This window comes from Pipistrellus kuhlii, unplaced genomic scaffold (genome assembly GCF_014108245.1).
Source record: "Pipistrellus kuhlii isolate mPipKuh1 unplaced genomic scaffold, mPipKuh1.p scaffold_m20_p_5, whole genome shotgun sequence".
Classification (NCBI taxonomy): domain Eukaryota; kingdom Metazoa; phylum Chordata; class Mammalia; order Chiroptera; family Vespertilionidae; genus Pipistrellus; species Pipistrellus kuhlii.
In genome coordinates, this window is record NW_023425551.1 from 23598495 (window position 1) to 23626137 (window position 27643).

Here is a 27643-nt window from a genome sequence, read left to right on the forward strand (position 1 = left end):
CTTGATGTCTAGTCTTTTTAATTATGGGAAAGACTTGAAAAGTTTCCCAACCATGTAGATGGAAATGTCAGAAGAGATTTCTGCTTGGATTGGAGTTTAGACTAGATAGATTCTGAATTTATGATATACAAATGGCACCATTTCATATACATTGTTATAGCAAAAATCATCTTTAACCCATTCACTTTAAGTCCTTTGTTATTTTGGGAGATGTACGGCCACATCCAAATTTATTTCAAAATGACTTTGAATTCTTAAAGTTCAGGTTAAACTTTTAAGTGTGAACTTAATCTGAAATTGAGCCTCCTTAATGGTAAGATTCTTCTATACTTGAAAATGAATTACAGTGCTCAGATTCTTTTTCCTAATAGATTCCTTCAATAAAGCATATTTAGATAATGTGCTTTAATAGTAGCAATCAGTTACTATTTGCAAGGCTGTGTGCTAACCATGTCACATGGTTAATTTAGGTAGATACTATAATAATCAACCCCATCTTACAAATGAAGAGATGATAGGGAACTATGGAGCTGCTTCATTCATTCAAAAAGCATTTATTGATTGTCACCAACATACAAGGATATAAGGTATTGAACAAAAAGTAGTTCTCCTTATCGAGATAGAATTCTAATAGTAGGAGACAGATAGATAAATACTAGTAGATAGGTAGGTAGGTAGGTAGATAGATAGATGATAGATAGATAATAAAAACAGGTTCACTCTTGTGCTTTCCATCCTATTTTTAAAATTTTGGTATAGTAACTAGATAGAATGATGTAATATATATGTGCATTATACTTATTATTATACTCCTAGACATTATACTACACAGTAGGCATTCACAGCTGGCTAAGAATTGCAGGCATAGGTTCAAATCATTGTTGGAGGGTTGAGCATTGATTATAGTCAGGGTCCTTGGAGCTTAGGCTCACACTTTGAGCCCTAATTGATTTAAGTGGTGTCCTAAGAATTGCTTCTGTAATTCAGATATGCTGGGGCAGGGAGGTGGGGATGGACAGTTCAGCTATGGCAGTATAATATTTTTTTAAATGTATTTTATTGATTTTTTACAGAGAGGAAGAGAGAGGGATAGAGAGTTAGAAACATCGATGAGAGAGAATCATCGATCAGCTGCCTCCTGCACACCCCCTACTGGGGATGTGCCTGCAACAAAGGTACATGCCCTTAAATGGAATCAAACTCGAGACCTTGTAGTCCGCAGGCTGATGCTCTATCCACTGAGCCAAACCGGTTTAGGCAGTATAATATTTTTGATTGAATAATGATAAAGGTTCACAGAAATTATGTATTTTGATAAATAACCTATATTTCTTCTCAACTATTGTCTATAGTCTATTTTTCAGGCCCAGCCCCTCTTTGAACTCGTCAGAGGGGAAAGTGTGGACTTAACCATCTAGCTTTCTGCTAAGGTCTTTTCTTTCCATTCCACGCTAAACTTCTCCCTCAATTCAAATTAAACTTCTTATATATCTGCTTCCTCTCAAGCAATCTATATTCCCATCTGTATTGGTTATCTATTGCAACGTAACTATTACCCAAAACTCAATAGCTTGAAACAACATATTATCTCTCAGTGTTTGTGTGTCAGGGCTGAATGGGGTCCTTGCTTAGAGTCTCAGAGTGTCACAAAACTGTAATTAAGGTGTCAGCCCGGGCTGTGGTCTCATCTGTGGCTTGACTGGGGAAGGACATGCTTCCCAGCTCATGCAGCTGCTGGCAGCATTCCATTCCTTGTAGAATGTCAGACTGCAGGCCTGTTTCTTGCTGGTCTTGAGCCAGAATACTCTGCTCCTTATCTCAAGGTGCTCTCCACGTGGCCGCTTACAACATGGGCAACTTGCTTCTTTGTAGTCAAGAGGAGAGTGTCTCCTAGCAAGACAGATGTTCCAATCGTACATAATGTAAGCATGGGCACAGGATCACAGACTTCCTTGTCATAGTGTGTTGAGTAGAAGAAAGTCAAATCCCATCCACCCTCAAGGGAAGGAGTTTATACTATATGTGAATACTAAGAACCCACCTTGGCATATGACCACCACACCTCCAGTGTTCTGAAACAATTCCTCTATTACCTTAGTGAAATGCCTCCTTCCTGCAGAGGCAGAGTAAACTAGAACCCTCCCTCCATTTACCTGTATGTTATGATTTGTATGTTAATGAATATTCCTATTTAGCTTTAGCACTCTTAATATGTTTTTTCAACATGTAAGTATCTTATATTTTATTTATTTTTTATTGTTGACACTATTACAGATGTTCCCCCTCCCCTTTATCCACCTCCACACAGCTTCCTCCATCACCACACTATTGTTTGTGTCCATGGGCTATGCATATATGTTCTTTGGCTAATCTCTTCACCTTTTCTCGTCTAGCTCCCCCCCTTTCAGCTCCCCCATTCTCCTTCCCTCTGACCTAGATCAGTCTGTTCCATATATCCATGCCTCTGGTTCTATTTTTTTTGTCACTTTATTTTGTTCATTAGAATTTACATATAAGTGAGATCATATTACATTTGTCTTTCTCTGTCTGGCTTATTTCACTTAGCATAATGCAAAATCTTTGACACTCCTATGTTCACGGCAGCATTATTTACAAGAGTCAAGATCTGGAAACAGCCCAAGTGCCCATCGGTAGAGGAGCAGATAAAAAAGGAACTCTTACCTTTTGCAACAGCATAGATGAACCTGGAGATTCTTTTGCCAAACACTGTTATATTTTAACCAAATCATTTTTAAATACGATGTGGAGAAATTGAACAAAGCTTGAACTGGGGGGATTGAAAAATGTAAATGTATGGAATCAGTAGATGATGGTAATATTCAAATTATATGTTTTCTCCATTACTGAATTTAAAAACGTAAGTACTCATCAGTAAATGGTGTTTCGTTGACATTATTGCTTACTGCTAGGCCTAAGAGTGAACTCCAATGTACTTTTATTGCATCCTTAATTTTCTTTTCCTATTTCTTTTGGTACCCACAGATCTAATGAATACATTGCTACAGATCAGATGAATTCATTCATTCATTCACTCACTCATTCATTCATTCATTTATATGTAAAATACATGCTCAGTGAGCACTTACCCATGTGCTGGCTCTGTGCTGCCTTATAATGGTAAACAAGAGTGGCTTCCAATGACACTCAGTCCAGTGCAGGAAATGTTTGAGGAGACAGCCTTGGGATAAATTCCATGGTGGAAGTTTCTGTGGAAATATATAAATTTAGGTCCAGGGAGATTTGACATCTAAGCCAACATGTCTTTGAGAACATAAAAGATAGGAGAATTGGAGGCCAGATACTGAGAATCAATCAACCAAATTAGTCATAGAAAATAAAATTGGAGGAAGGATGAGTTCTCTAGATGTTAATAAAAGAGGGAGACAAACGGAGGTTGGAGAACCAAGGCTTCAGGGTAAACCTAGATAGAAGATGGGGGAAATGCCATGAATTTTAGTCTCTGCAGTGTTGGCCAACTGGGAACAAAGTTTCACTGTTCAGATAGCAATTTTAAATTTCAGATTAAGGTATTCACTATTTCTATATGGACATAAATAATGAAGTACACCTAAATATCCATAGTGCTGTTGCGTGAAATAAAAAAACTCCAGGTGACATAGGGTAACATTTAACTTGAAAATGAAGCAAAAATTATCACCCTAAAATCACAGGCTCAAGTGAGAAATGTATATGAAGGCTGATTGTTTTATTAATAAATGTAGCTGAATATTACTTTTGGCACTGGTTTCACAGAAGCAAACCGTGTGATACTGGTTCACAAAACAATACTGTCTATACCACCTATAAAGAAGCAATAAAATAATTGGAAGAAATGGGGAATTCTTTGGGACTTTATGTGGGTTTTGGAATGTTTATAGCACAGCAAAATCCACTGCATTTTCTGCTAAGTAAGTAAATAAACAAATCAGGTAAAGATTGCCTCTTACTCTATATTGGGCCCCTCTGAAACTTGTAAAAATTTCCCTTGTGCCTTCTCATAATTGAAAGCCCTCTGCTTGGAGAAGTTGGGGAATGAAAACCCATTAGCAAAAAAGCCTCATTGCTTGAAGAGTGGTGTGGGGGTGTAAAGTGGCAGTATTCCAAGCCTATTTTGTGTGTGTACTTCTTATTGTGTGATTTCTCCTGAATAAATCTCGTTTTGATGAAAGATTAAGTCTGAACACCTGCAAGTTGCCTCACCCTCCTTCTTGGCTCCCACCTTTTTCACCCATTTGGAGAATGTGTCAACTTTCCTTAATTGAGAAGTGATTTGTAGTTACTGAAATCCATTTTATATTATAAGGTCTCTTCAATCTGTACAACTTTCTCTAGAGGGTTGTTTTACTTGGAGGCATGTCTTAAATTTAGATTTAAGTTCTAATAAAATAAATATGTTTTTAGGGACAAACCTCACAGCTGCTTTTCCCTGCCTGTGTTAAATACAAGAAGCATAAAAATAAAGAACAGTTGAACTTAAGACTGTTAAATATGATAAACTACTGATGTTGTTTGTAATTTCCTTAAGATATCATTTGAAGTTTTAAAGACATCATTGTGCTACGAATTAAAAAAAAAATATTTTTATAGAGAGGTATTTACTCTAAAGGAAACAAAAATAGTGGATATGAGTTTTTCATCTGTTTTTAGTTATAGAATGCTGAGCTATTTAATAATGGAAGTGGTTTGAATAACACTGAAAATGCATTTGTATTTTTCCCTGAAGGCAAAACAATAAGCTTTAAATTTGCCTTACTACTAGTGATGTTTCAGTTCTTATAATGACCAGGTAGTTCTATTCTTCATCTTGAATTGTCTTCAACTACATTCCAATAATTTTTTCTATTAAAAAATACAGTGTAGATATTTTTACTTTTTGTTTAATGCTATATCTCAAGTATATAGAACAGAGCCTTTCACAAAAGATATGCATAATAAATATTTGTTAGTTGAATGATGAACCATTAAATGATCTTATTTATATAGAACTATCATGCATATATAATAAGGATCCTATGTATTTTCATAGAATATGAATATAATGAAATACAGATGTAACCCAAATGCCCATTAACTGGTAAATGGATAAACAAACTTTGGGATAGCCATATAATGGAACACTACTCAGAACAAAAAGGAACAAAATACTGATACATACAAATACACAGTATTAAGTAAAAGCAGCCAAGTATAAAACTACACATGTGTTATCTCACTTATGTGAAATTTTAGGAAAGTCAAAACTATAGGGATGGAAAGAGGTCAGTAGTTGTCCAATGCCAGGGGTGGAACAGAGATTAACCATGATGGAACTCTTTAAAGTTCTCAAAGTTTTCTAAAACTTCATTGTGGGCGTGATTGTGCTACATATTTACCAATATTTGTTGAACTGTTTACTTGAAATGGGTAGATGTTAGGGTTTTGAAATTATTCCTCAAAAAGCAATAAACAAACAAATACAGTTAATACTAAAAGCATACTATCAGAATTTAATCTTTCTTTGATTTAAGAAGTGCTTCATGATTTTGAGGTATCTTCAGAAAGAACTACTGACTCTGCATTAGAAAGATTTGGATTTAGCAGTTAATAAAATTCAGAGCTTTCCCTCTATAAGCCCATGATTCATCCTTAACTCTTGGTGGAACACACCTCTACCAATACTCACTATTGTAATCATTTACCTGTAAGTCCCAACACCCACTCTCTACATGTATAGTAGTTCCCCTTATCCATAGTTCCTCTTTCTGCAATTTCAGTTACCCACAGTCAACTGTGGTCTAAAAATATTAAATGGAAAGTTCCCAAAATAAGCAATTCATAAATTTTGCATTACTGCCATTCTGATAGCGTGATAAAGTCTCGTGTTGTCTCACTCCGTCCTGCCCAGGACATGAGTCATCCCTTTGTCCAGTGTATCAAGGCTGTAGGCATGCCCTGCCAGTTAATCACGGAGTAGGCCTCTTGGTTATCAGATTGACTGGGGCAGAATCCCAGTGCTTGTGTTCAAGTAACCTTTATTTTATTTAATAATGGCCCCTAAACCACCCACATAGCTTTTATTGTAGCATATTGTTATAATTGTTCTATTTGATTATGAGTTATTATTGCTAATCTCTTACTGTGCCTTATTTATAACTTTATTATAGGTATGTCTATATAGGAAAAAGCCTAGTATAGATAGGGTTCAGTATTCTCTGCAGTCTGAGGGATCCACTTAGAGGGTCTTAAAACATATCCTCCGTGTACAAGAGCGGACTACTGTGCAGGGTGGGGCAAAGGATGTTTATAATTATGAGTATATGAAACCCAGAGTTTATACTTGTACTAGAAGCCAGATGCATAAAGATTCGTGCAAGAATAGGCCTTTCTTCTCCTGGCTGCTGGCACCTGGGACTTGAGCCTATGCTCTGGCCATCACCTTTTGCCTTCGCACACTGCCCAGAGGCCCAGAGTGGCTGCCGCCATCTTTGTTGCATAATTTGCATATTCCCTCCTTATTGGCTGTGGGCGCTGCCATCTTAGTCGCAAATAGAGGTCAATTTGCATATTCTGTCTTTATTAGATAGGATTATTAATTATTGCAAATAACACAAACCTACTTTTGCCCTTCCCTGTATATACTAGAAATCTCACCTCACTTATCTTCATGGCCATGCACTAGAAAAAGTGCACACTTTTTCTCCTGGGGTGGGTCCTCATGGGAGGCCCTCTGTGAATTCTGTTGAATGTCTAGATCAGTGGTTCTCAACCTTTCTAATGCCGCGACCCTTTAATACAATTCCTCATGTTGTGGTGACCCCCAACCATAAAATTATTTTTGTTGCTACTTCATAACTGTAATTTTGCTACAAGTTGAGAACTGCTGCTGTAGAGCCTAAGACCATTGGAAATCACAGATATTTACATTATGATTCATAACAGTAGCAACATTACAGTTATGAAGTATCAATGAAAGTAATTTTATGGTTGGGGATCATTACAACATGAGGAACTGTATTGAAGGGTCACGGCATTAGAAAGGTTGAGAACCACTGATCTAGATGATTATTAATAAAATGGCATGTAAAAGGAAATCTGCTGGACTTGATATTATCTTGCAATGGAATTCACATATTATTACCAAAGCCATACATATATTCCTAAAGGACTTTTTTCAATTCATACCTCAAATTGCTATAATTAAGGAGATAACCCAAATCCTTATTCTTTTATTTACCAATTATATATTAAATGCCTTTTGTGTGCTCAACATTTTGTTATATTTTAGGAGGGATATGATGGTGAAGGAAACAGTCATTTGGACCTTATTTAATGCAATTATTTTCTGTAAAGTGAGCAGTGATTATTCAAGATGTCTTTAAGGACTGTTTTCTATAGATTTTTGGTCAGTAAAGATTATTAATTTTATAACAGCTGTCAGAGTTTTATGCACAGTGGGTGAGTAATTTGTTTTTCTTATGAAATGACGTGCAGCGCAGTGCACACTTTTTCTCCTGGGGTGGGGAAAAGTTTTTGCAAAAGGAAATTCCAGCACCACCCCCTGAGGTCTTTATTTGCCAGAGTAAATCTTCCAACTGTCCAGCTCAATCAGTAAGTAAGCACACGTGAGGCACAGCACGCCCTTCTACACAAAGGCAGGGCCAAGGTATTTTGTTAATCCTTTTAGCCTGAGCAAGCAGCAGAAGGAAAACTCAGGAAATAGATCACATAAAAATATGAGAACAATAGGAAAGAAAAGCCTGTCCCACAGGTTTGTTTCCTGTGCTAATACTTGTGGAATGTGGTTTTCTGTCCTACTGATGCTTAATATAACTAAAATGTCCAAAGTCGTAATTTTTTTCTTAACCAAAGTTCTCCTTGATCTGTTTATATTTTCATGTTAAAACTAAAATCTCTCAGAATTGTCAAAATAAAAGGCATAGGAAACATTCGGTTGCAATTGCTATAGAGTAGTTTTTTTTAAAGTAAGCACTAGCTACATGTATAGAATTCCAGGTGAAATTATAAGATATGGTAAAACTGTTTTTCAGTAGTTATTATTTTTGTTAGTAAACTACTGCCTTTCACAAAATGTACCCAAGTTTTGGGATAGTACAGAGTTTTTAAAAACCAGTAGATACTCTAATTTAAAAATGAACTTAACATTGAAAATGTTTTGCACATCAACTTTTAGTTTCTGAGTTACATATTCTTTTGCCTGATTGTTAGGACCTATTGTATTAATAGCCTTCTACGTTTAAAAATTGCCCTCTAGCACCTCCATCAGAGGAAGGGAGAAAAGGCAGTTTCCTGCTTTTTAATAAATCTGACAACTGTAAGTAGAAAGAACATAGTTAGCTAAAATGCTGTTTTAGATGACCTATGAATTTGTGTTGTTTCATCTGAGCACCGTATCTGGAAAATAAACACTATGTGGACAGTTATTAAGTTATAATTACTCAATTTCATTTCCTTCCCACTAAGAAAGGGTTTTCTGGGACAGCAATTTCCATGACTCAAGGAAATGACAGTAATTTGCTGGATCTCCATGGAACAAGGGTGGCAAGTACACGAACATGAACCTTCACCTCCTTGTCCATGGCCACCCCCTCCTAGCTTCTTGGGCCACCACCTCTGTGATCAACCATCACATCCTAGGACTCTTCCTAGACCTTCTCTTCCTAACTGCGGGTGTCTCTAAATGGGCCCCAGCACTGCTCGCAGCAGCTGGGCAAACGGAACAGCCAGCCTCCTGTTCATGGCATTTGTACTCTTGGGGAGGAAGCTGTCACTCTTTCGCCCACTCCAGTCTTAGATTTGGCTGCCTAAAGCAGGCTGGCAGTGAGTGGAGTGACAGGATTCGTAATGGTGGCAGTAGTAATTGTTAGTCACCAAAATATAGGTCTGCAATTTGGACTTGGAACTAGTAGGAAAGAAGTTTAGGTTTATGTCTTCTTTTAACTTTTATCCAATAGATATGGTGATTTCCATTCATTAGGAGTGCAGTGTGACTTTGGGTGCCCCGCTGGGCGAGCTTAAGAACTCCTCCATCGGACTAGCCAGTGAAACCTGTGTTGTAGGGTAGAATACTTGAAAATCTCAGTAAGTGCACCGCTTCATCACAAGGCAAAAACAGTTTCAGGAAGGGGAAATTCCATCAAACCCCACTCTTCATTTCTTTCCAGAATTAAATGAATAAATCATCAAATTTGTTTCAAGGGTTGAAAAATATTTAGGCTGGACGTGGAAAAATCAGTAGATGCCATCCCTCTGTATTTTTAGGAAGGCTTAACATAAATGATTCCTCATATGGTTTGGTGGCAGCGTATTACAAGAGATGAAAGTAGTGGTTATGCTGAAGTCAACTCATACAGGGTGGTTGTTATATGTCTAGGAATTCTGCAAACCAGTTGACATAAATCTTGCAAGTTGGTTGACCACTTGTTGAATTGGCCATTGTAGAAGTATTTGCATCTTGGAAACTGGCAAACACTACACATTGCAAATCAATCTTGTCTCCTACCCCCAGACAAAACTGATTAAACATTTACCAGGATAGCACTAGATAAGAGACTGGCTTAAAAATATAGACCAAAGAGCAGGACCACTGGGATAAACGCTGAAGAATTACCTTCCTCAGAGTTAGATATTGGCACTAATCTTGCTTAGCATTTTTTTTTAAATAAATTTTCTGGAAAGAGGTAATAGAGAACTATCCATATTTTTCAGATGACATTAAACATTCCCATAGCTTAAACAATAGGCCCATAGGATTAACACCCAGAACTCTTAGAAAGCTGTGAGTTGGCTGAATAATAGCAGAATATGGGAAGAGTAAGGCAAATTTAGGAGAAATTGCTTTTAAGTATCCTTGTTAAGTGATAACTTCTAACCTTTGTGTTAGAACCTAGAAATGAAATGTAGGGATTTCTATCAATGCTTTCTGTGGTCATTAGAATAATTTGTCAGCTGTGATTAAAAAAAAAAAAAAAAAGTCTGCTTCAATGCCAACCCCCATCAGAAGCTCTGGAGATCAACTAGAATAGCTGGCCATCCTTCTAACACAACCCTAGTACACACTTCCTGCAGCTCTGCTTGACATGCTTCACGAATAATGTAATGGAACTGGACAAGTTTCAGAGAAAAGCCTGCAACCCGATCGGGGGATTATCAGAATCCCAGATGAGGCTAAGATTATATTAACTAGCAAATCATAAAAGGTTTTGAATAAAGTAAATATGGATGGATTTAGGGAATCCTGAAAGATTAGAACTATGGAGTACCACTTTGATGTTTGACATAAGAATCTGTAGAAGAAAATAAGAGACACATGATTGTTTTTCAAGGAAAAGAAGGAACTACAGTAAAAATGTTGAACCTCAAAGTTTAACTTCTGTCAATTTTTAAAAATTATTACATGTGGGTGTTTTAATGTGTAACATCTAATGTGTATTTCCTCTGGTCAATGGCCTCCGTTACTAACTAAGCTCTCTCAGTGGAAGGAAGACTGAGAGGTTCCCTCCTCTCAATGTAGGTTGAGAAAACACTTAGCCTGGGCTTTTTGTTGTTGTAGTTTTAAGGCAACTTAAAGCAAAGAAATGGAAAAATCATTAGAATTGTTTACTTTGATTGCTAAACCCTCTCAGCTGGGATGTGTTCTCAAACACAACAGTTTTGCACTTTTAAGGAAATTCAGTTAAGATTAATTTCAATATTCTAATTAGAACTCACATTTTATTTAATCCTTAATTTCTTTTGAAAAAAATCAGGGTTTCTTAAGAGTGAATTTGGCAAGGGGGCAGGGAGTAAGAGATCAACCAACCAAAGGTCTTGTATGCATGCATATGAGCATAACCAGTGGACACAGACAGTAGGGGGGTGAAGCATGTGCTGGGGGATGGAAGTAGCCAGGGAGAGGTCAGTGGGGGGAAGGAGGGGAAAGGAGACTCATGTAATAGGTTAAACAATAAAGAATTTAAATTAAAAAGAAAAGGGAATTTGGCAAAGGGCAGTAGATAATTGATTCTAGGGGGGAAAATCTTTCCCATGGTGAAGGGTGGGCTATTTGGGTGTTTAAAATTAGGGCAACTATAATGGAACAAACCAGCAAATATATTTCAAAAAATAGAACAACACAAACTTTAGGGGAAAAAAGACTTTCATGTTTTAAGTATTAAATAATAGATCATTTTATTTAATATATACACTTTGTAGCTTTTCAAGAGTTTTAAGTTGAATCTTTAGGAAAACCTAGAAAGTTAAAGCTGTGGCAAGTGACCTAAATATATTGCACTTTTTTTTTTTTTTTTTTTTTTTTTTTTACTGCTTTAAAAATATGTCCCTCTCAAAAGTGCACAAATCATAGAACATAGCTCAAAGGGTTTTCCTAAAGTGAACACATTTATGCAACCACCATCTGCTCTAATGCCATATACCTACATATAAATATACATATGTACACATATCTACAGTTCATAAACTAATTAGTAGGGCAAATTCAAAATGATAAATCTCATCTTTTGCACTTAACCAGATATTGAATCATTCTTAATTTTATCATGCTTTTGTAAGGATCCCAGTTTCCACCTTATATGTTTTCCTTTAGTTAGAATAATTTTCTCTATCATTTTCTGCGATGAACATCTGTGTTGGTGTGAAACTTATCAGTTACCTTTTATATGAAAATACTATCGTTTTGCTGCTGTTTTTTTTAAATTGAATTTTCACAAGTTATGGATTTCTTAGGTTTTAGAGGATTTTTTAAGCACCTACCACTCTCCTGGGTTTCAGTGGACTGTGGTGAAGCATCAGCTGTTATTCAGTGTGCTCTACCTCTCTAGGTAATACAGGGTGGGGCAAAAGCAGGTTTACCATTGTTTGTACAGAAAATAATACAATGATTAGTAAGTATAAGAATAAGCCCTCTTTCTGTACTCAATGACTCTAAACCTTCTTTTACCCACCCTGTACATATGGCCTAGATTACTGATTATACTAACCATCCATTGTAAATACCAAGAGTACTTAGAGTCATATTTTGAAGAAGACTTGAGATTTAATATAATATTATAGTAGAATTTAATTCAACTTTTAGGCAGTGTGAGCTTCTAAAATAAGTTTACTGTTGTTTTTCACCTTTTGTAATTTTAAACACCTTACCACATGGTCTGGTAGCCCTCCCAGGGGAGGTGGGCATCTGGGCTTTAGGTGGTAGAGAGCAAGCAGCCTATGTATGGTACTGATCTCACACACAGATCTATCCTTCAGATTTATTGTCCAACCCGACTGGGGCCACTAATGTGTGTGTGTGTGTGTGTGTGTGTGTGTGTGTGTGTGTGTTTAATTCTATTTGTTGAAAGGAAGATGATGTTTAAAACAAGGAAAAAGAAATGCACGCAAACCAGACATCTAACAGGGCTGCACTACTGCACACACAATGTGAGGAAGGAACTAACTTGAAAAGAAACACATTTTCTTCAATTAAGTACCGTGACTAAGTACTGTTAATTCCTTTTCTTCCAGTCCTTAAGGATCCTTTGACATTGAACCTTTTTCATCTCAAAGGGAGTCGCCTGAACTCTCTACCACCACGGGGGGTGGGGGGGGTGGAAGAGGGGGGATGTGCTGGTATCCACAGACCCGGTGGGCGCGGCTGGACAAGCCCGCGCCTCTCCCCTCCCCACTCCTGCGCCCCCCACTTCTCCCTCCCCTCCTCCCTCCCCCCCTCACTCCTCCTCCGTAACCCCTGACCCCGGCTAATCTGCATAGAGGAATGACAGGCATCCGCTGGGCAGGATCCGCCGCGCCGGCTGCGGCCGGGCCGGGCTGCGAGACCCGCGTGGGGGAGAAGGTGAGGGACGCGGCGGGCAGACCGGCTGGGCGATGAGCGCTTGGGGACCTGTCTGCGCGCGGACCCATGATCCCAGGACCAAGAGGGCCGCGTGATCGCCGCCGGACCTGGCCCTGCGACCCCGGCCATGGGCCAGACCTCGGTGTCCACGCTGTCCCCGCAGCCCAGCGGCGGTGAGTGCGGGGCGCCGGGCGGCGCAGGGCGGGCGCGGGGCGCAGCGGGGACGGTAAGGGGGGGGCCCTGCACTCGTCCTGCCCTGCCCGATCCCGATCCCGCCAAGTCCCCGGGAGAAACCCGAGAGGGAGCGCTCCCCCGGACTCTTTGTCGTGGAAAAGTGGAATGCATGCCTTTTGGGATCCAGCCGACTGGACCTTAAAGGCGCAGGCTCCCATTTTCTGCAAAGAGATGCCTCGCTTGGGCCATGATCTGAATTACCCCATGAGCCTGAAATTTCCGAGAAACGCCATCTGAGCAGCGCTGTGTTTTTAAAACGCGAAATTTAGGGGAGATAAGCGTGCCAGCCGGTTTTTCTGTATTTACGCTTGGCTCCTGAACACAGACCCAGGATTCTTTCAAGCCTTCCCACTGATTTATGGTTTGTTTTTCGGAGTGCAAGAAGTGCTGATTCCCTTCTTTCTCTGACCCTGGCAGGGCGCTGACTACTTAGTAACTAACGATGAAAAGTTGGCTTCCTTGTGTCCAGTGGTTCCTGGGTGGTTGGTGGTAGACACATCAACTATACCATTTGGGGACGCATCACATGAACTCAGTTATTAAGGGCTAAAAAGTTCGTTTTATGGAAACGTGTGTACATTTCTGAGTTGTAATGCCCTGTTTGAAGTTTCTTTTCTTTTTTTTTTCTTTTTCTTTTCTTTTTTACTTTTTTCGTTTTCTTAAAACAAAACAAAACAAAACAAAACAAAAAAAAAAGGGAAGGCAGCAGGTTCCTCTGCCATTTCTCCAGGAGTGAAGCGATGAGTAACTTTTTGGTGGTGTTACTTGTGATTGGAGAATAAATGTAAAAGGTACTATTTTGGTAATTCTCCATTGTCAATGAAAAAAAAAATACTTCAAAGGAGCCATTTACATTATTCCTTCATCTATTAGATACACTTTTGAAATTGTGTAAATGTCCACAGGATGTTACTGAAAGGAAATGACTGGGCACAGACGAAGGTTTCTGTTTTTTTAGATCAGCTCCAGGGTGTCTCTAACTAGATAGAGCGTTCTGTCATCCCAAACTCTCCCCACATGGGTTTGTTTATTCTTCTGCAGAGCTTCACTCCCTGAAATATCATAAGCTCTGCTCTGCCGAGTCCTATGCTAGTGCCCCAAGAGAAGGAACCCTTTGCAAAGGAGAGAAACCAGAATCCCCAAACACCACACCTTCCCTTACTGTTAATGATAAGGTTGGGCAGGAGAGACTTGCTATTAATGGAGATTCTTTTTTTTTTTTTTCCCCTTTATTGATTCCAGAGAGGAAGGAAGAAGGAGAGAGAGATAGAAACATCAATGATGAGAGAGAATCACCGATCAGCTGCCTCCTGCACAACCCCTACTGGGGATCGAGCCTGCAACCCAGGCATGTGCCCTTGGCCAGAATCAAACCCGGGACTTCTCAGTCCGCAGGCCGATGATCTATCCACTGAACCAAGCGGGCCAGGGCAGTGGGGGTTCTTATTAGAAGAGTGAGTTTCGTGTTAACAAAAACCAGGAAATATTCCATAAGTGATGTGTAAAAAGCAGAACAGGATCCTAAAATGTGACTGTCCTAGCTCTTACCTAGTACAGAAAAAAACAAACAACCCCTCCCCCCCAGATTGCTATAATTCCTAATTAAATGGCTAGTTATGTCAAGAGATTATACAGTTTATTTAGATAAAAGTAATTTAGACAAAAACTTATTCTTGACCATATTTCAGAGACATACTTGATGCTTTGGTTATACTTAAATTGTAGGGCCTCGGTTTAGTTGTCTAAAAGTTTATATGCTCCTAGCCAATTTGACTCAGTAGATAGAGCATCGGCCTGTGGACTAAAGGATCTCTAGTTCCCTCCTGGTCAAGGGCACATGCCCGGGTTTCAGACTCGGTCCCCAGTGGGGTCGTGCAGGAGGCAGCCGATCAATGATTCTCTCTCATCATTGATGTTTCTATCTCTCTCTCCTTCTCCCTTTCTCTCTGATATCAATAAAAATATATTATAAAAGTTTATAGTGAAGAGACCAACCCAGACAACCCTCTAGTTTTGTTTGGTTGATTAAGAGATGATAGTAGCTACAAGTTTTAGTATTGAGGAATAGAGTAATTTTCACATGATATCTACTTGGGTTCTCTAGCTCTATTACTATTAATTACTCCATTTCCCCGAAGGTTTACCATCAGATTCTAAATGAAAATATAAAACCAACAACAACAAGAGAACGTTTGGACGTCATATCTACGTTTTATGTTCATGTTGGTATTCTTCTCTGAGTCGGAGAGTGTCATACCTTCTACTCTTCCAAGTATTTTGTTCACTCCTTATTAGCTGTTTGAGGCTTTACATAAGGTGTGAAGATCCTTCTTCTGCTTGTGCTCAGCCGTCTACTAATTGTCTAAGCCTCGAGTCGCTGCTAGGGGTCATAGTGGTGAAGATGATTCTCATCTTGAACACTGAGTGGGGGGGCAATCTGTTTGAGTCTAAGGAATCAGTATCACAGAGTCCAATGGTTTGCACTTGTTACTGGATGTGGGCTTGTGTGAGAATCATCACTGTAGGCTATAAGGTGGCTTGCTGTTCACTCTCTTGACTTCAGGCTTTTGTGAATCTTTCAGCTTAAGGCCACATCTGTTTCTCCGGGATCTAGGAAAACCATTAATAATTATTTCTGAAGACATGCAGTTAATTTCTGTTTTTTTTTTAAAGAATGTTCACCTTTGCTACTTCTATTTAACATTATACGGTATATGTGAGAGCAATTAGACAAAAAAATAAAAAAAATAAAAGGCATTCAGACTGGAAAGGTGGAAATAAAATTATCTCTCCTTGCACATGACCTTGTATCAATATGTAGATCTTGTATGTGGTATGATCTTATATATGGGAATCCACTAAAAAATATATTAAGACAAAAAACAAAAAACAACACCAAAAAACTAGTTCAGCATGGATCCAGGCTACAATTTTTGTATATCTATAAACTAGCAATTCTGAAAATTAAATAAGCACACAATTTCATTTCTAATAGCATCAAAATCAATAAAATCCTTAGAGATAAATTTAACAAAGGAAGAGTAAGACATACACTAAAAACTATATTGTGGAAAGAAAATCTAAATAAATAGGAAGACATCCATATTTACGGGTTGGAAGACTTCATATTGTTCAGATAGTAATATTACTCAGATTGATCTACAAGTTCAACACAATCCTTATCAAAGTCCCAGGTTGACTTTTTTGCAGAAATTAAAAATCTGATGTATGGTAAAATTCATATAGAAATACAAGAAAGCCAGAATAGCCAAAATAATCTTGGAAAAGAAGAACAGTGTTAGAAAACTTACACTTTTCTGTTTCAAAATTACTATAAAACTGCAGTAATCTAGACAGTATAGCCTCTTAATAGACATTTGGTCAATAGGATAGAATTGAGAGTTCAGAAATAAACCCTTACATATATGGTCAATTGACACTTGACAAGTGTACCGACACAATTCAATGAAAAAAGAATTGTCTTTTCAACAAATGGTGCTAGAAATTGGATAACCACATGCAAAAGAATTAAATTGGAAACCTACATCACGCCATACATAAAAATTAACTTTATCTTAGACCAACACAGAAGAGTTAAAACTATAAAACTCTTATAAGAAAACATAGCTATAAATCTTAATGTTGGTTAAGCAATGGTCTCTTAGATATGACACCAAAAAATACAAATAAAGTAAAAAATATAGATAAATTGAACACAATAAAAAATTTAAAACTGAGTTGCAAACCATATTATCAAGAAAGTAAAATCACAACCCAGGGAATGAGAGAATATATTTGCAAATCATATATCTGATAAGGAACTTGTATCCATTTTACAAATAACTCTTATAACTCAATAATAGGAAGGCAAATTACCTAATTAAAATCACTTGTCTTGTTCCTGATCTAAGGGAGAAAGCTGTCACTCTTTTACCATAAAATGCCCTATTAGCTGTGGTTCTTTTCATAGATGCCCTTTGAAAAGTTCCCTTCTATTCCTAGTTTGTGAGTGTCTTCATAATGAAAGAGTATTGAGTTTTGTCAAAGGCTCTTTTTTTTTTTTTTGCCTCTATTGAGATGATCAAGTGGTTTTTCTTCTTTATTCTATTAATATAGCATATTACATTACTTGATTTTCAGATGTTAAACTAACCTTGCATTCTTGGGATAATGCCTACCTGGGGACGGTATATAATATTTCAATATTTTGCTGGATTTCATTTGCTAGTATTTTATTAAGGTCTGGACCTGTTATTTCTAAGTACAGGCTAAATAGTTACGCTCCCAAATAATGTGGTTTCTGTATCCTCTGGTCTCATGCTCTAGAAGAGATGAGTCTTCCAACATTCCCATTGCCAAGAACAGGGCAGAGTCGATTGGACACAATAAATGTTTGTTGAGTATTTAAATGACTCAACAAATATTCTCAATGAACAGCTTGACTACCTAAAGCCAATGACTATACTAGTATGAATGAAAGCAATGTATTATTTTTATTCATTTTTACTTCAAGAATTGCATGTTACTCTGGCTCTGTTGTCTGAAGGCTGGTGTCTGAACCTAGTAACCATTTCTTCCAGTCTTCTTCAACCCCACCCCACTCCTACTGTGCTGTAGGCCAGCTCTGACTGCTTAGCCTCAGTCCTTTTGTTGAAAGCACCGACAAAATCACACTTCTCATTTTTAGGAGACAAGGGAACACAAGTGAATAAAATATTCAGGATTACATCTGGACCGTGATAGAATCTTTATCTGTCTGTGTTTTTTGGTTTCCATATTTTGGTTAGGACCTTATAGTTATCATGTTCAGGATATTTCCTTATAAACCCTGTATAAGAAGAAATCATAAAGGCAAAAATGGACAGTTCATTTTCCTTATTGAAAGTAACATGCACGTGGTCAGAAGTCAAACTTTACAAGATGGTTTGGGATAAAAATGAGTTTTACTCCCTCCTAGACTTCCAGTTTTTTTTCCAGTTATAACCCAGTACATACAGCTTTTTTTCATTCCAGTTTGTTTTTATTTATGTATGTATCTTTGTCAAAACACAAGCAAGACATATATTTTTCACTCAAGACTTTGAGTTTTTCAAGTGATATAACTTCAACATGATATTACTTCAACATATTTCTATATTTACCTCTTTAATCTTATAAACAAACAATATTATAAATGGATATAACGTAATTTCCTTTAAAATAACTCATGTTTTTATATTTTGTTTGTATTTTTATGTTGTTTTTGGGGTTCTCTGTGTGTGTGTGTGTGTGTGTGTGTGTGTGCGCGCGCGCGTGCGTGCGTGTGCGCGCTATTATGAACAATGCTGAGTGAACTCCCTTATCTAACCATCTTGAATGACATGTCCCGGTAAAATCCTAGCAGTGGAATTGCTGAAACAAAGATTTGTATATTTTATTTTGATAGATGTATATTACTCTCACGGAGGCTGTATCTGAGAATTCCTTTCTCTGCACTCTCTCACCAACACTGCAATTCGGAGGATAATTAATATCCCTATTTATAGATGAGGAAAACTGAAGCACAAGACTTAAGTTACTTGCCCATATTACTTCACCAAAGAAGAAACATAAGGAGCCAATTGGTGTATGAAATAAAGTTTAAGCAATTAAATGGGGGTGGGGGAAAAGGATGGCATTGATCACCTATGGATTTATCAAAAAAGAAAGGAATGATTGCCAGGAGATGGGTGTCTTGTTATAGTTTAAACTGGTACAGCCATTCAGGAGAGCAGCTTGGTAATATATATTAAAACCTTGCCCAGACTGCATGGCTGAGCATAGACCTATGAACCAGGAGGTAGTGGTTTGATTCCTGGTCAAGACACATGCCCTGTTTGCGGGCTCAATCCTCAGTATGGGGCATGCAGGAGGTAGCTGATCAATGATTCTCTCTCATCATTGATGTTCCTATCTCTTTCCCTCTCCCTTCCTCTCTGAAGTCAATAAAAATATATTTAAAATCACACACAAAACCTTAAACTGTGCCTGCACTGTTGCCCAGCGGATTTTACTTCCAGAGCATATTGTGGAGGAAATAATTGCTTGCTGGAGCAGTGTTTATCAAATTGGAAATAACTAATAGTCAAACAACAAGGGACTTGAAATTAGTTGGATATAATTGCATAATAGAATAAGCCCTTTAAAATTAAATTATTTTGAAAGTGATTTTCATAATGAATAGCATAAAAATGTGAAACATTGAGCTTAAAATAACATGTGCATAAAGTCAAAGAGAGGAGGGAAGTTCATGTAGGTGGAGATAGTATGATGGTGGTGGCTTTCCCTAGCTTTGGACCCACTGGAATTAACGCCATGAGCTGACCTGCAACTGTATTAGCTTTTCTCCAGCTGTCATGGACTCAGACTCGGACTCAGTTCAAATGGCTGTTTTCAACCCATTTTTTTTTGTGTGTGTGTGTGTGAATTCCATGATGAAAACAAAAATAGAGGTCCTAATATAGCCGTCTGCTTTTTAGGTTTAATTTTTATCTTTGTCTGTTTAATCATAAAGTGAATAGCACTCACTTGGAAAGAAAGAAAATGAGCAAACATTTGAACTTCAATTGTTTCTCTTTGGTCCATAGCTCAATAGTCTGGTCAAGGAGTAATATCCCAAATAGTTTCAGCTTCGATTTATGAAATCTTCAGCAGTCTGAAAAGATACCAGCCAATGGGTGAGTCAGACTTCACCTGTTGCCTACTCAGTGCAGTCGGGAAGGAGATTAGAACCCTGGATCTTTGAGCCTCTAATTAAACCTCCTGAATTTGGATAGAGGAAAAGTTCCCAAATGTTTTCTTATCTTCAGGGACTTGAGTGTAACAGGCTAACTGTGAGTCTCTACGCTTGGGAGTAAAGAATCATGTTTAGTGGGGACTCCACTTATGTAAAAGTGACGTGGAGGTAGAAATAGTCTTCAGAAAATAAACACTACTTGGTCCAGTTCCCCCCTGGGATCCCATTTGAAGCAGGGGAACAGAAAACAAAAACAAAAGGTTTTGTTCCCCAGAAGGGAATGGATGGACAAATAACATTCCTTTTAAAAGTTTGGTGTAACCATTATCCTTTATACTTATAAACTACCCCCTTCATTTGTTTTCATTTCATGGGCCTGGATATTTTTATTCATATAAACCTTCTGGCAAGTATAATACTCCAGCCCTTAACACTAAGAAAATTTTGGCCGATGATGGATGGAAGTGGTATTTTGTTTAAGAATATTCTGGAAAGCTATGCTGGTGTGCGCTTGGTGGGGATATGCTTCAGGTCCTCTCATTTTTTAGGGGATATTAAGAAGGAAAAAGAGGAGCACCTTCTTCCAACAAACACTTCCTGAACTAAATTATGTGTGAGGTAGTGTGCAGGCCTTGAGGAACGGTACACAGGTAAAACATACACAGACCTGCTCACAAGGGTCTGAGCCTAAAGGGCACTCACTACAGATGTGCTGAAATGAGGGTGGGAGGGAAAGGATCCCTAGAGAACTGGGGGGACAAACCAGGGAGGCCAAAAAGTATCTAAGGGGGTCAAGAATTCAGGCTCTGAGATGGGGAGTGGTGGAAGGCAAGACTGCAATCCCCAGGAGCTAGGAACCACTGAAATTTTTTATCAAGTGAGAGAAATGATTAGAGCTTTGCAAGCAGTATTGATTTTGTTGCGAGTCTGAAAACAAAACCAAGAGGCAGAAAGTAACAATCCAACTAGATGAAAAGAGTGACTGACCTGGGAGATGGCTGGAGAAAGGGGTGGGGGGTGTGTGTGTGTGTGTGTGTGTGTGGTGATGGGCCCCTAGCAGTATATCGGAGCCTTAGCAAGCAAATGAAATCCCAAATTTGTTTCTGAGTCTCTGCCATCTCCTTGATCTCCAGGTTCAAATATGCAGCTGCCCGTTTGGCAGGTCTGCTTAGTCCTTAATGGGTGGCTCACAGGTTAAGATCTAAATGGAAGACTGATTTTCTCCTCCAAAGCTGCCCTTTGACTGACCTCCTTCTTTTCAACAAATGGTACCTCCAACCATTCACTCGTTCTGGCCTGAAATCTAGGAGTCATCTGGGTTTTTCCCTGATCCCTTCATATTGATCCTCCAGCATGTCTTGTCTGTTTTTCTCCAGATGTATCCCATTCTCTCTGTTTCTGCTGCCACCATCTAAGCCTTGATAGAGCTGGTCTCTTGCTTCTGTTCTCAACCTTCTGCATTTCATTTCCATACAACAGCTAAAGGGAGCCCCCCCCCCCCCCCGCATGAATGTTTCTTACTCAAAACCTTCCTCTGTCTTCCTGTTGCACTTAAAATGAAATATAGATTTTGCACTATGGCCCTCAAGGCCATACATGATCCTCTGTGATCCCTGATCCCTGCCTGCATTTCCGACTTTGTCTCCCACCACTTTACCCCCCTCCCCTGCCTCAACCACGTGCACAACTTCACTCTTTTTCAATCATCAGACAAGTGTAGCTCCTTCTTGCCTACGACCTTGGCAGGACATTGAGGACATGCTTCCTCTGCCTCTTTACAAAGCCAGCTCCAGCAATACCCCTTCAGAGAGACTTGGCTGCCACCCCTCTCCAGAAAGTCTGCCCACTCCCAGCCACAGTTATCTCTTCCTTCATTCCCTACCACTCAGATTATCTTGTTTATGTGTTTATTTGCTCGTTGTCTCCTTTCTCCAGAGCTTAAGCTCCAGGAACTAAAGGAGGTTAGCAGTCTTTCTCCCATATATCTTATTCCTAAATATTTGCCTGATGCGAAAATTGTTAGTTGAATAAATGAATAGTTTTGTTTGGCAGGTCGAATATTAGTAGACTGGTAGGAACTGGGTAGAAGGTTAAGTGGAGCCCAGGAATCATAGAGTTGTTTAAACCAATTCTTTAATACGAACCTCCAGTCTCTGACTAGCATGGTTATTTGCTAATTATTGATTGTTTGGATGACACATTCTTACTGACTTCAGAGTATGGAAATCAAAGCTAGATCTCCCCTTTTCATATTCCTCTGGCCCAAATCACACATTTCCCATCTTCACATGTTCTCATGTTCCCCACAGGCTTATAGTGTGCTTTTGATTACATGGGTATTCCATGTAATTACATAAAAGCTAACAACAGCTAAGCCTATGCAGACCATGATTATTTTTACTTCCCTGAATAGCTTTTGCTTTCCCTACTCATGATTTCATTTGCTTGCTAAGGCTCCGATATACTGCTAGGGGCCCAGTGCACAAATTCAGGCACCTTGAAAGGAACTGTGGGCCTAGAGGCTGTGGTGGGCACAGGGGCAGATCTCAACCCATCCTCCATGCCCCCGCCTGACCCCTCTTGCCACGTGCCCTCCTCCCTCCTTTCTCCTGTCTGCTGCCAGCCCCACTTTCACACTGCTGCTCCTACATGCTGACAGCACCAATCCCAGTTGCACCTGCTGACAACGTGGAGCGATGAGGCCAGTGCTAGCAGCAAGTATGAGTGGGGCCGACGCTGTCAGGGGGTGCGAGCAGCAGCGGCTGCTCCTATTGCCCCTCAGGAGCAGGAGGAGGTAGAGAAGAAGCCCTCAGGGGCGATTGAGGCCAGCACCCACCGCTCACACCCTCTGCCAGTGCCAGCAGTGAATGTGAGTAGGGGCTCTGGCGCTGGCAGCAGGTGTGAGGAGGCCGGTGCCAGCAGTGGGTGTGAGCACTGGGCAGGACCGCGGCATGCAGAAGCAAAGAATTTTCAGTAACCACCAGAGGCTCACCCCAATGACAGTGACCGGCACCTTGCATACCTGGCTCACCTGTTCTACCATCCTGCAACGGCCATTGCCCGCATGTTTCAATGTGCCCCCTGGTAGCGACTAGCTGTTAGGATGTTCCACTCTCCAGGCTATTTGCATATTAGCATTTTATATATATAGATTCTTCAAACCTTCCCCAGTTACATAGATTGTGATATGTTCAGACATCTTTGTTATTCTTTCTAATTCATCTTGAAGTTTACCCATACTTTTTTCCCTATTCTAATTTGGACTGGATTTCCTCTAAACCTACTGCCCAGTGTTGTCCTAGGATCTCTTCCATGTTGTATTTTTTAGTGGTCTATTTCTTTATTTTGACACACAGATAGCTTCTTCAGAAAAGCTAATGGGGCATATTTTTAGTTTTACTTTGTTTTGTTTTTTTGAGTCTTTATATTAAAAAATGTCTTTATTCTGGCTCCCTGCTTGGTTTTTAACTTGACTGGGCCATACCGTAGCACAAACACCCACCATCACTTTTAATTAATTACAATTAACATTTTCCCTTTATATAAAAGACTATTTTTTTTTTCACTTTAGCAAATACCTTTTAAATAATTTTAAAAGACTTCTTGGATGATTGTCCTACAACTCAACTGTGACCTGCTTTTGTTGTTATGTTATGATCTAAAAATTGTTTTATGAAAGTTTAAAAGTTTTATCACTGAATAGATCAAATACGATTATGGTGATAATAGTATGCTAATATTTTGAAAAATATTTGCATTGAAAAATCTGTGTAGAACAACGATTTTCCACTGGTGTGCAGGAATTTTTAAAACATGCAACACTTGACTATTCAGTCAGAGTGCTGACCTCTTTTCCCTTAGATTTCAAATAAAAAAGTGACAACTGCCAACACAATAGCTATCCAGTGTGAATGAATCAAAATTATTCCTCTTGGCAGCCCTCCTTCTCTGGAGCAACCCTGAGGCTTTGCCTTCCCAGGCCTCCCTCCTTCCTCCGAGGCAGTATCTTTGCCTTTCCCGCTCCTGAGCTCCACGGCCCCTCTTTTGCCTTTGTACCTTGTTTCCTGAGCCCATTTCTTCTACACCTCATGGTTATTACCTCTGTAACTTTCTACATAAACTTCTTCTTATTAACAAAAAATGCCTATTTTTTGGGCAGATGTTATAATATACTTTTGGTGTGCCACAGAAGTTTAGTGCCTTTAGATGAGAAGGGTTGAAAATCACTGGTATAGAATAATTACACTTTTCCTTTATTTTTAAAACATTTGGCTCTCAAAAGAAATTTCAATTGTTGTACTGTTGATATTTGGCTCTGTTGACTGATGAGTTTGCTGACCACTGGCCTAGGGTATCACATACTGAATGTGGGTGTTTCACAGACTTGTCAAGTGTGAGAATCACCTGGATGCTTGGTAAAAATGCTCGTCTCTGAGCTCCATCTTCTAGACCAGCAAAATCAGTCATTTGGAGAGGGGTCTTAAGAGTCTGGGTTTTCAACAAGCATTCCAGAAGATTCTCAAGGTGAGAAGCATCTGCTGGAAATGAGCAGTTTTTAAAAGGTGGCTTCTGATGAAAAGTACTTTTCACTAACAATGTGTATCTTCTGTTGACTTGAGGTAGAAATGAACAAAATGTCCAATTCAAAATACAGACATTCTGTATGGAGTGCCTTGATGGATTTGGGCATTACCATGCCCTGTTCCTGAGCAGGTATTTCCATTGTCAAGTACAAGTTTGGCAAAGTCTCATTGCCAGAAATGTTCTTGCTCCTACATTTTGTTAGTCTCATAAGCTGCAAAATAATGTATTTCCCACAATAGCCAGGTCTGAGCCGAACATAATCACATCTGCAGAGAAAGGGGTTGTCAGCAGAATGGCAATTACTGTTTAAGGAAAGGGCTCAGAATTTCTACTCTGTTGCCTTTTTGGGAGACCCCCCTCTGAACCTCATCTGAGGCAACAGCGTGATAATTAAGGAGGAACCTGAGTCAGAGAACAGGGTGTTCCATGAAAACAGGTGTTTCCTAATGAGTGGCAGGGACCGCAAGAAGGATATTTGTAAAATACATTTCTAAAAAGGAGGCCGAGCCCTTTTTTCTCTTGTAGAAATGTGGGTAGCAAATTCTGAAAACTCCCAAAAGGAAGCAATCATTTATTTAAAAAATTCTTTTCATATGTTCCTTTTTGGACAGTGTTTGGCTTTTTATGTTCGCCTCCTTTGTATTAATACTTCAGGCTCTCTCCTTTGAATGCTGTGCCTTTTTGCATACACAGCCCAGGGGGAGGTACATTCCAGTCAGTCTTATTGGGGTCTCTTCAGAGGTTTTTCTGAGGGTTGCTCAGCCTCCCCGCTCCCCGAGGAAGGCCACTGCTTGCCCAGGGTGTTCGGAGGGGCCTGCCGAGCCTCCCTTGGGACCTTCCTTCTAGATGAGAATGTTTCTGACAACCTGGGTCGCCCTCCACCTGAGAGGTTGATTCAGAGTTGCTATTGTCAGTTTCCTCTCTTGGAAGGGGTTTTGCTCTTTTTTTTTTTCTTTTTCTTTTTTTTTAATTTCTTTATCATAAAGGTATCACATATTTGTCTTAACCCCCCATTCCAACCCCCCCCCCCCATTGTCCTCGGCCACTGGTTAGGCTCATATGTGTGCACATATGTCCTTTGGTTGATCTCTCCCTTTTATCCCCACCCTCCCTTTGGGGTCCAACAGTCTGACCCATGGCTCCTTATCTCTGGGTTTGTTCTTAAATATCACATGATCTCACTCATTTGTAGAATATAATGAACAACATAAACTGATGGGGGGGGGAAATATATATATATATATATATATATATATATATATATATATATATATATATATATCTCCAGAGACAGAGAAATGCCAATCAGAACATATAACCCCAGGGAAGAAATTGTGAGATTTTCTTTTTAAAAGTTCTTTTCTATCTGTGAGGTTTACTTGTTGGAGCCACCCAGCTGTCTTTGGAGGAGCTGCCTGAGGATGGAAATTTGGAATAAGCCAAAATGAATTATGTCGAATGTTTCTGTGGGCCTAGCTGAGCAATGTTCCATTTTCCTAAAGTCTCCCAAAGCTGAATTGTACACATATGTGCGCAACTGGCGCTCTGGCGCTTGGAAAGTCCTTGGCTGCCGATTTATTCAAGAAAACATAAAAAGAATAAGATCAAACTTGAGATTTTAAAAAAGAATCTAGAACTGCATTCTGTAAAAACCAGTCCCCTTTACTTATCCAACCACAATATGTCAGAAAACACATAGACTCATTTTTCATAAAGCCATTATAAAGTAATCACAGCAGAAGCTTTTAAAGAACCTTTCTTTTTCCCCTCTCTTAGGCACGTAGGGTAGTGTTGTGGTTGAAAGCCTGTGACCTTTTCACTCTCCCTTCAATGGGTGAATCCATAGCTTTACCGACAGCGGTAGATGCCTACATTAGTTTGCTAGGACTAGTTTACCACAGCAGAGTACCGCAGACTGGGTACCACAAACGACACTTAGGTTCTCGGTCTGAAGGTAGGATTCAGAAGTCCAGGGTCAGGATCGGTTGTCTGAGCCCTCTGTCCTGGGTCTGCAGATTGCCGCCTTCTCCCTGTGTCCTCACATGGCCTTTCTTCTGTACGTGCACATGTCCATGTCTGCACTTTCTCTTCTGATAAGAACGCCAGTCACATTGGCTTAGGGCCCACCCATATGATCTCATTTGACCCTCATCCCTGCTGAAAAGGTCTGATATTCCAATACAGGCACATTCTGAGGCACCAGACATCACCATATGAATTTGGGGGGACACTATTCGGCCCATGGCCATGTCCTTAAAATAAGTTAACAAACCAGGACCCGTTCATAGTGGGCCATAAGCACATTGGGTCCATTGTCTTTTTTCTGGTGTCCTCAATTCTATTTCTTTTTTCTTTTTCAGTATGTTTTTTATTGACTTCAGAGAGGAAAGTGAGACACAGAGAGAGATTGAAGCTTCGGCGATGAGAATAATTGATCAGTTGCCTCTTGCATGCCCCCTGCTGAGGATCAAACTTGCAACTAGGGCATGTGCCCTCACCGGGAGTCGAACCATGGCTTCCTGATTCATGGGTCGATACTCAACCACTAAACCACACTGGCCGGCCTTTCAATTCCATTTCTTAAATAGATTACAACCTCTTCCTTGCCCACTTCCAACAGTGCCACATGTTTAGAAGTTATGACTTGAGTAAGAGAAGGCAACGAGGGTGTTAGGATGGAATCAACCAATGTCACCAGACAGTGCCACTTAGGAAGCGAAGCATAGGATATAAAGAATATAAGGGGTAAAATTAGGAAATGTTCTATGTGGACATGATATTTCTGCCATAGTTGTGCAAAAAATAATAATCTTGTGGTTGGAGTGCCAAATCGATTGCTTAATGCTGAGAAAGACCAAAAAATGCCTTTCAAGTGTCTAATCCCAGCGTGTTCAGCAACTGTGTGCCACCTGGCTGGTTTTAGGTCTTCTTTGAGGTCCCTGAATGAGAGGCACTCTAGTTAGACAAATGTTTTGTTCCCAGATGCCACTCCATCTATATTTTTCTTTCTGCGTTTGATTTTTCTTACTCTGTATGCTTTCATTGTCTTAGGTGTGTTTGCTCTCCAGCAGAGTGGCATGTCTCTTCACAAAGAGCTGCTAAAAATAAGAAAGAACATGAGTAAGGGTGCTAAAGAAAGACGGTGTTTAAACACCTGTCAAAGGAAAGCCAAAACAAGAATGTTCTTGCTGGGAAAAACAGCAGCCTCATTGAGTCAGGTTGGT

At 39.4% G+C, this 27643-nt stretch overlaps 1 protein-coding gene across 11 annotated transcripts in view; it reads left to right on the top strand.

The window, feature by feature from the left end:
• The window catches only part of PHACTR2 (phosphatase and actin regulator 2), a 216083-nt gene that overhangs the window by 96690 nt on the left and 91750 nt on the right, over nt 1-27643 (top strand). For 2 of the 11 annotated variants that reach the window (XM_036415220.2, XM_036415221.2), the window contains exon 1: nt 12760-13020. The exons of 8 other annotated variants lie outside the window; for them this stretch is intronic. In XM_036415220.2, coding sequence (XP_036271113.1) covers nt 12975-13020 — 46 coding nt within the window. In that variant the 5' untranslated portion in view covers nt 12760-12974. Of the gene's footprint in view, nt 1-12759; nt 13021-27643 lie in introns of those variants that run through there. One more of the 11 variants, XM_036415227.2, reaches the window with a different exon arrangement.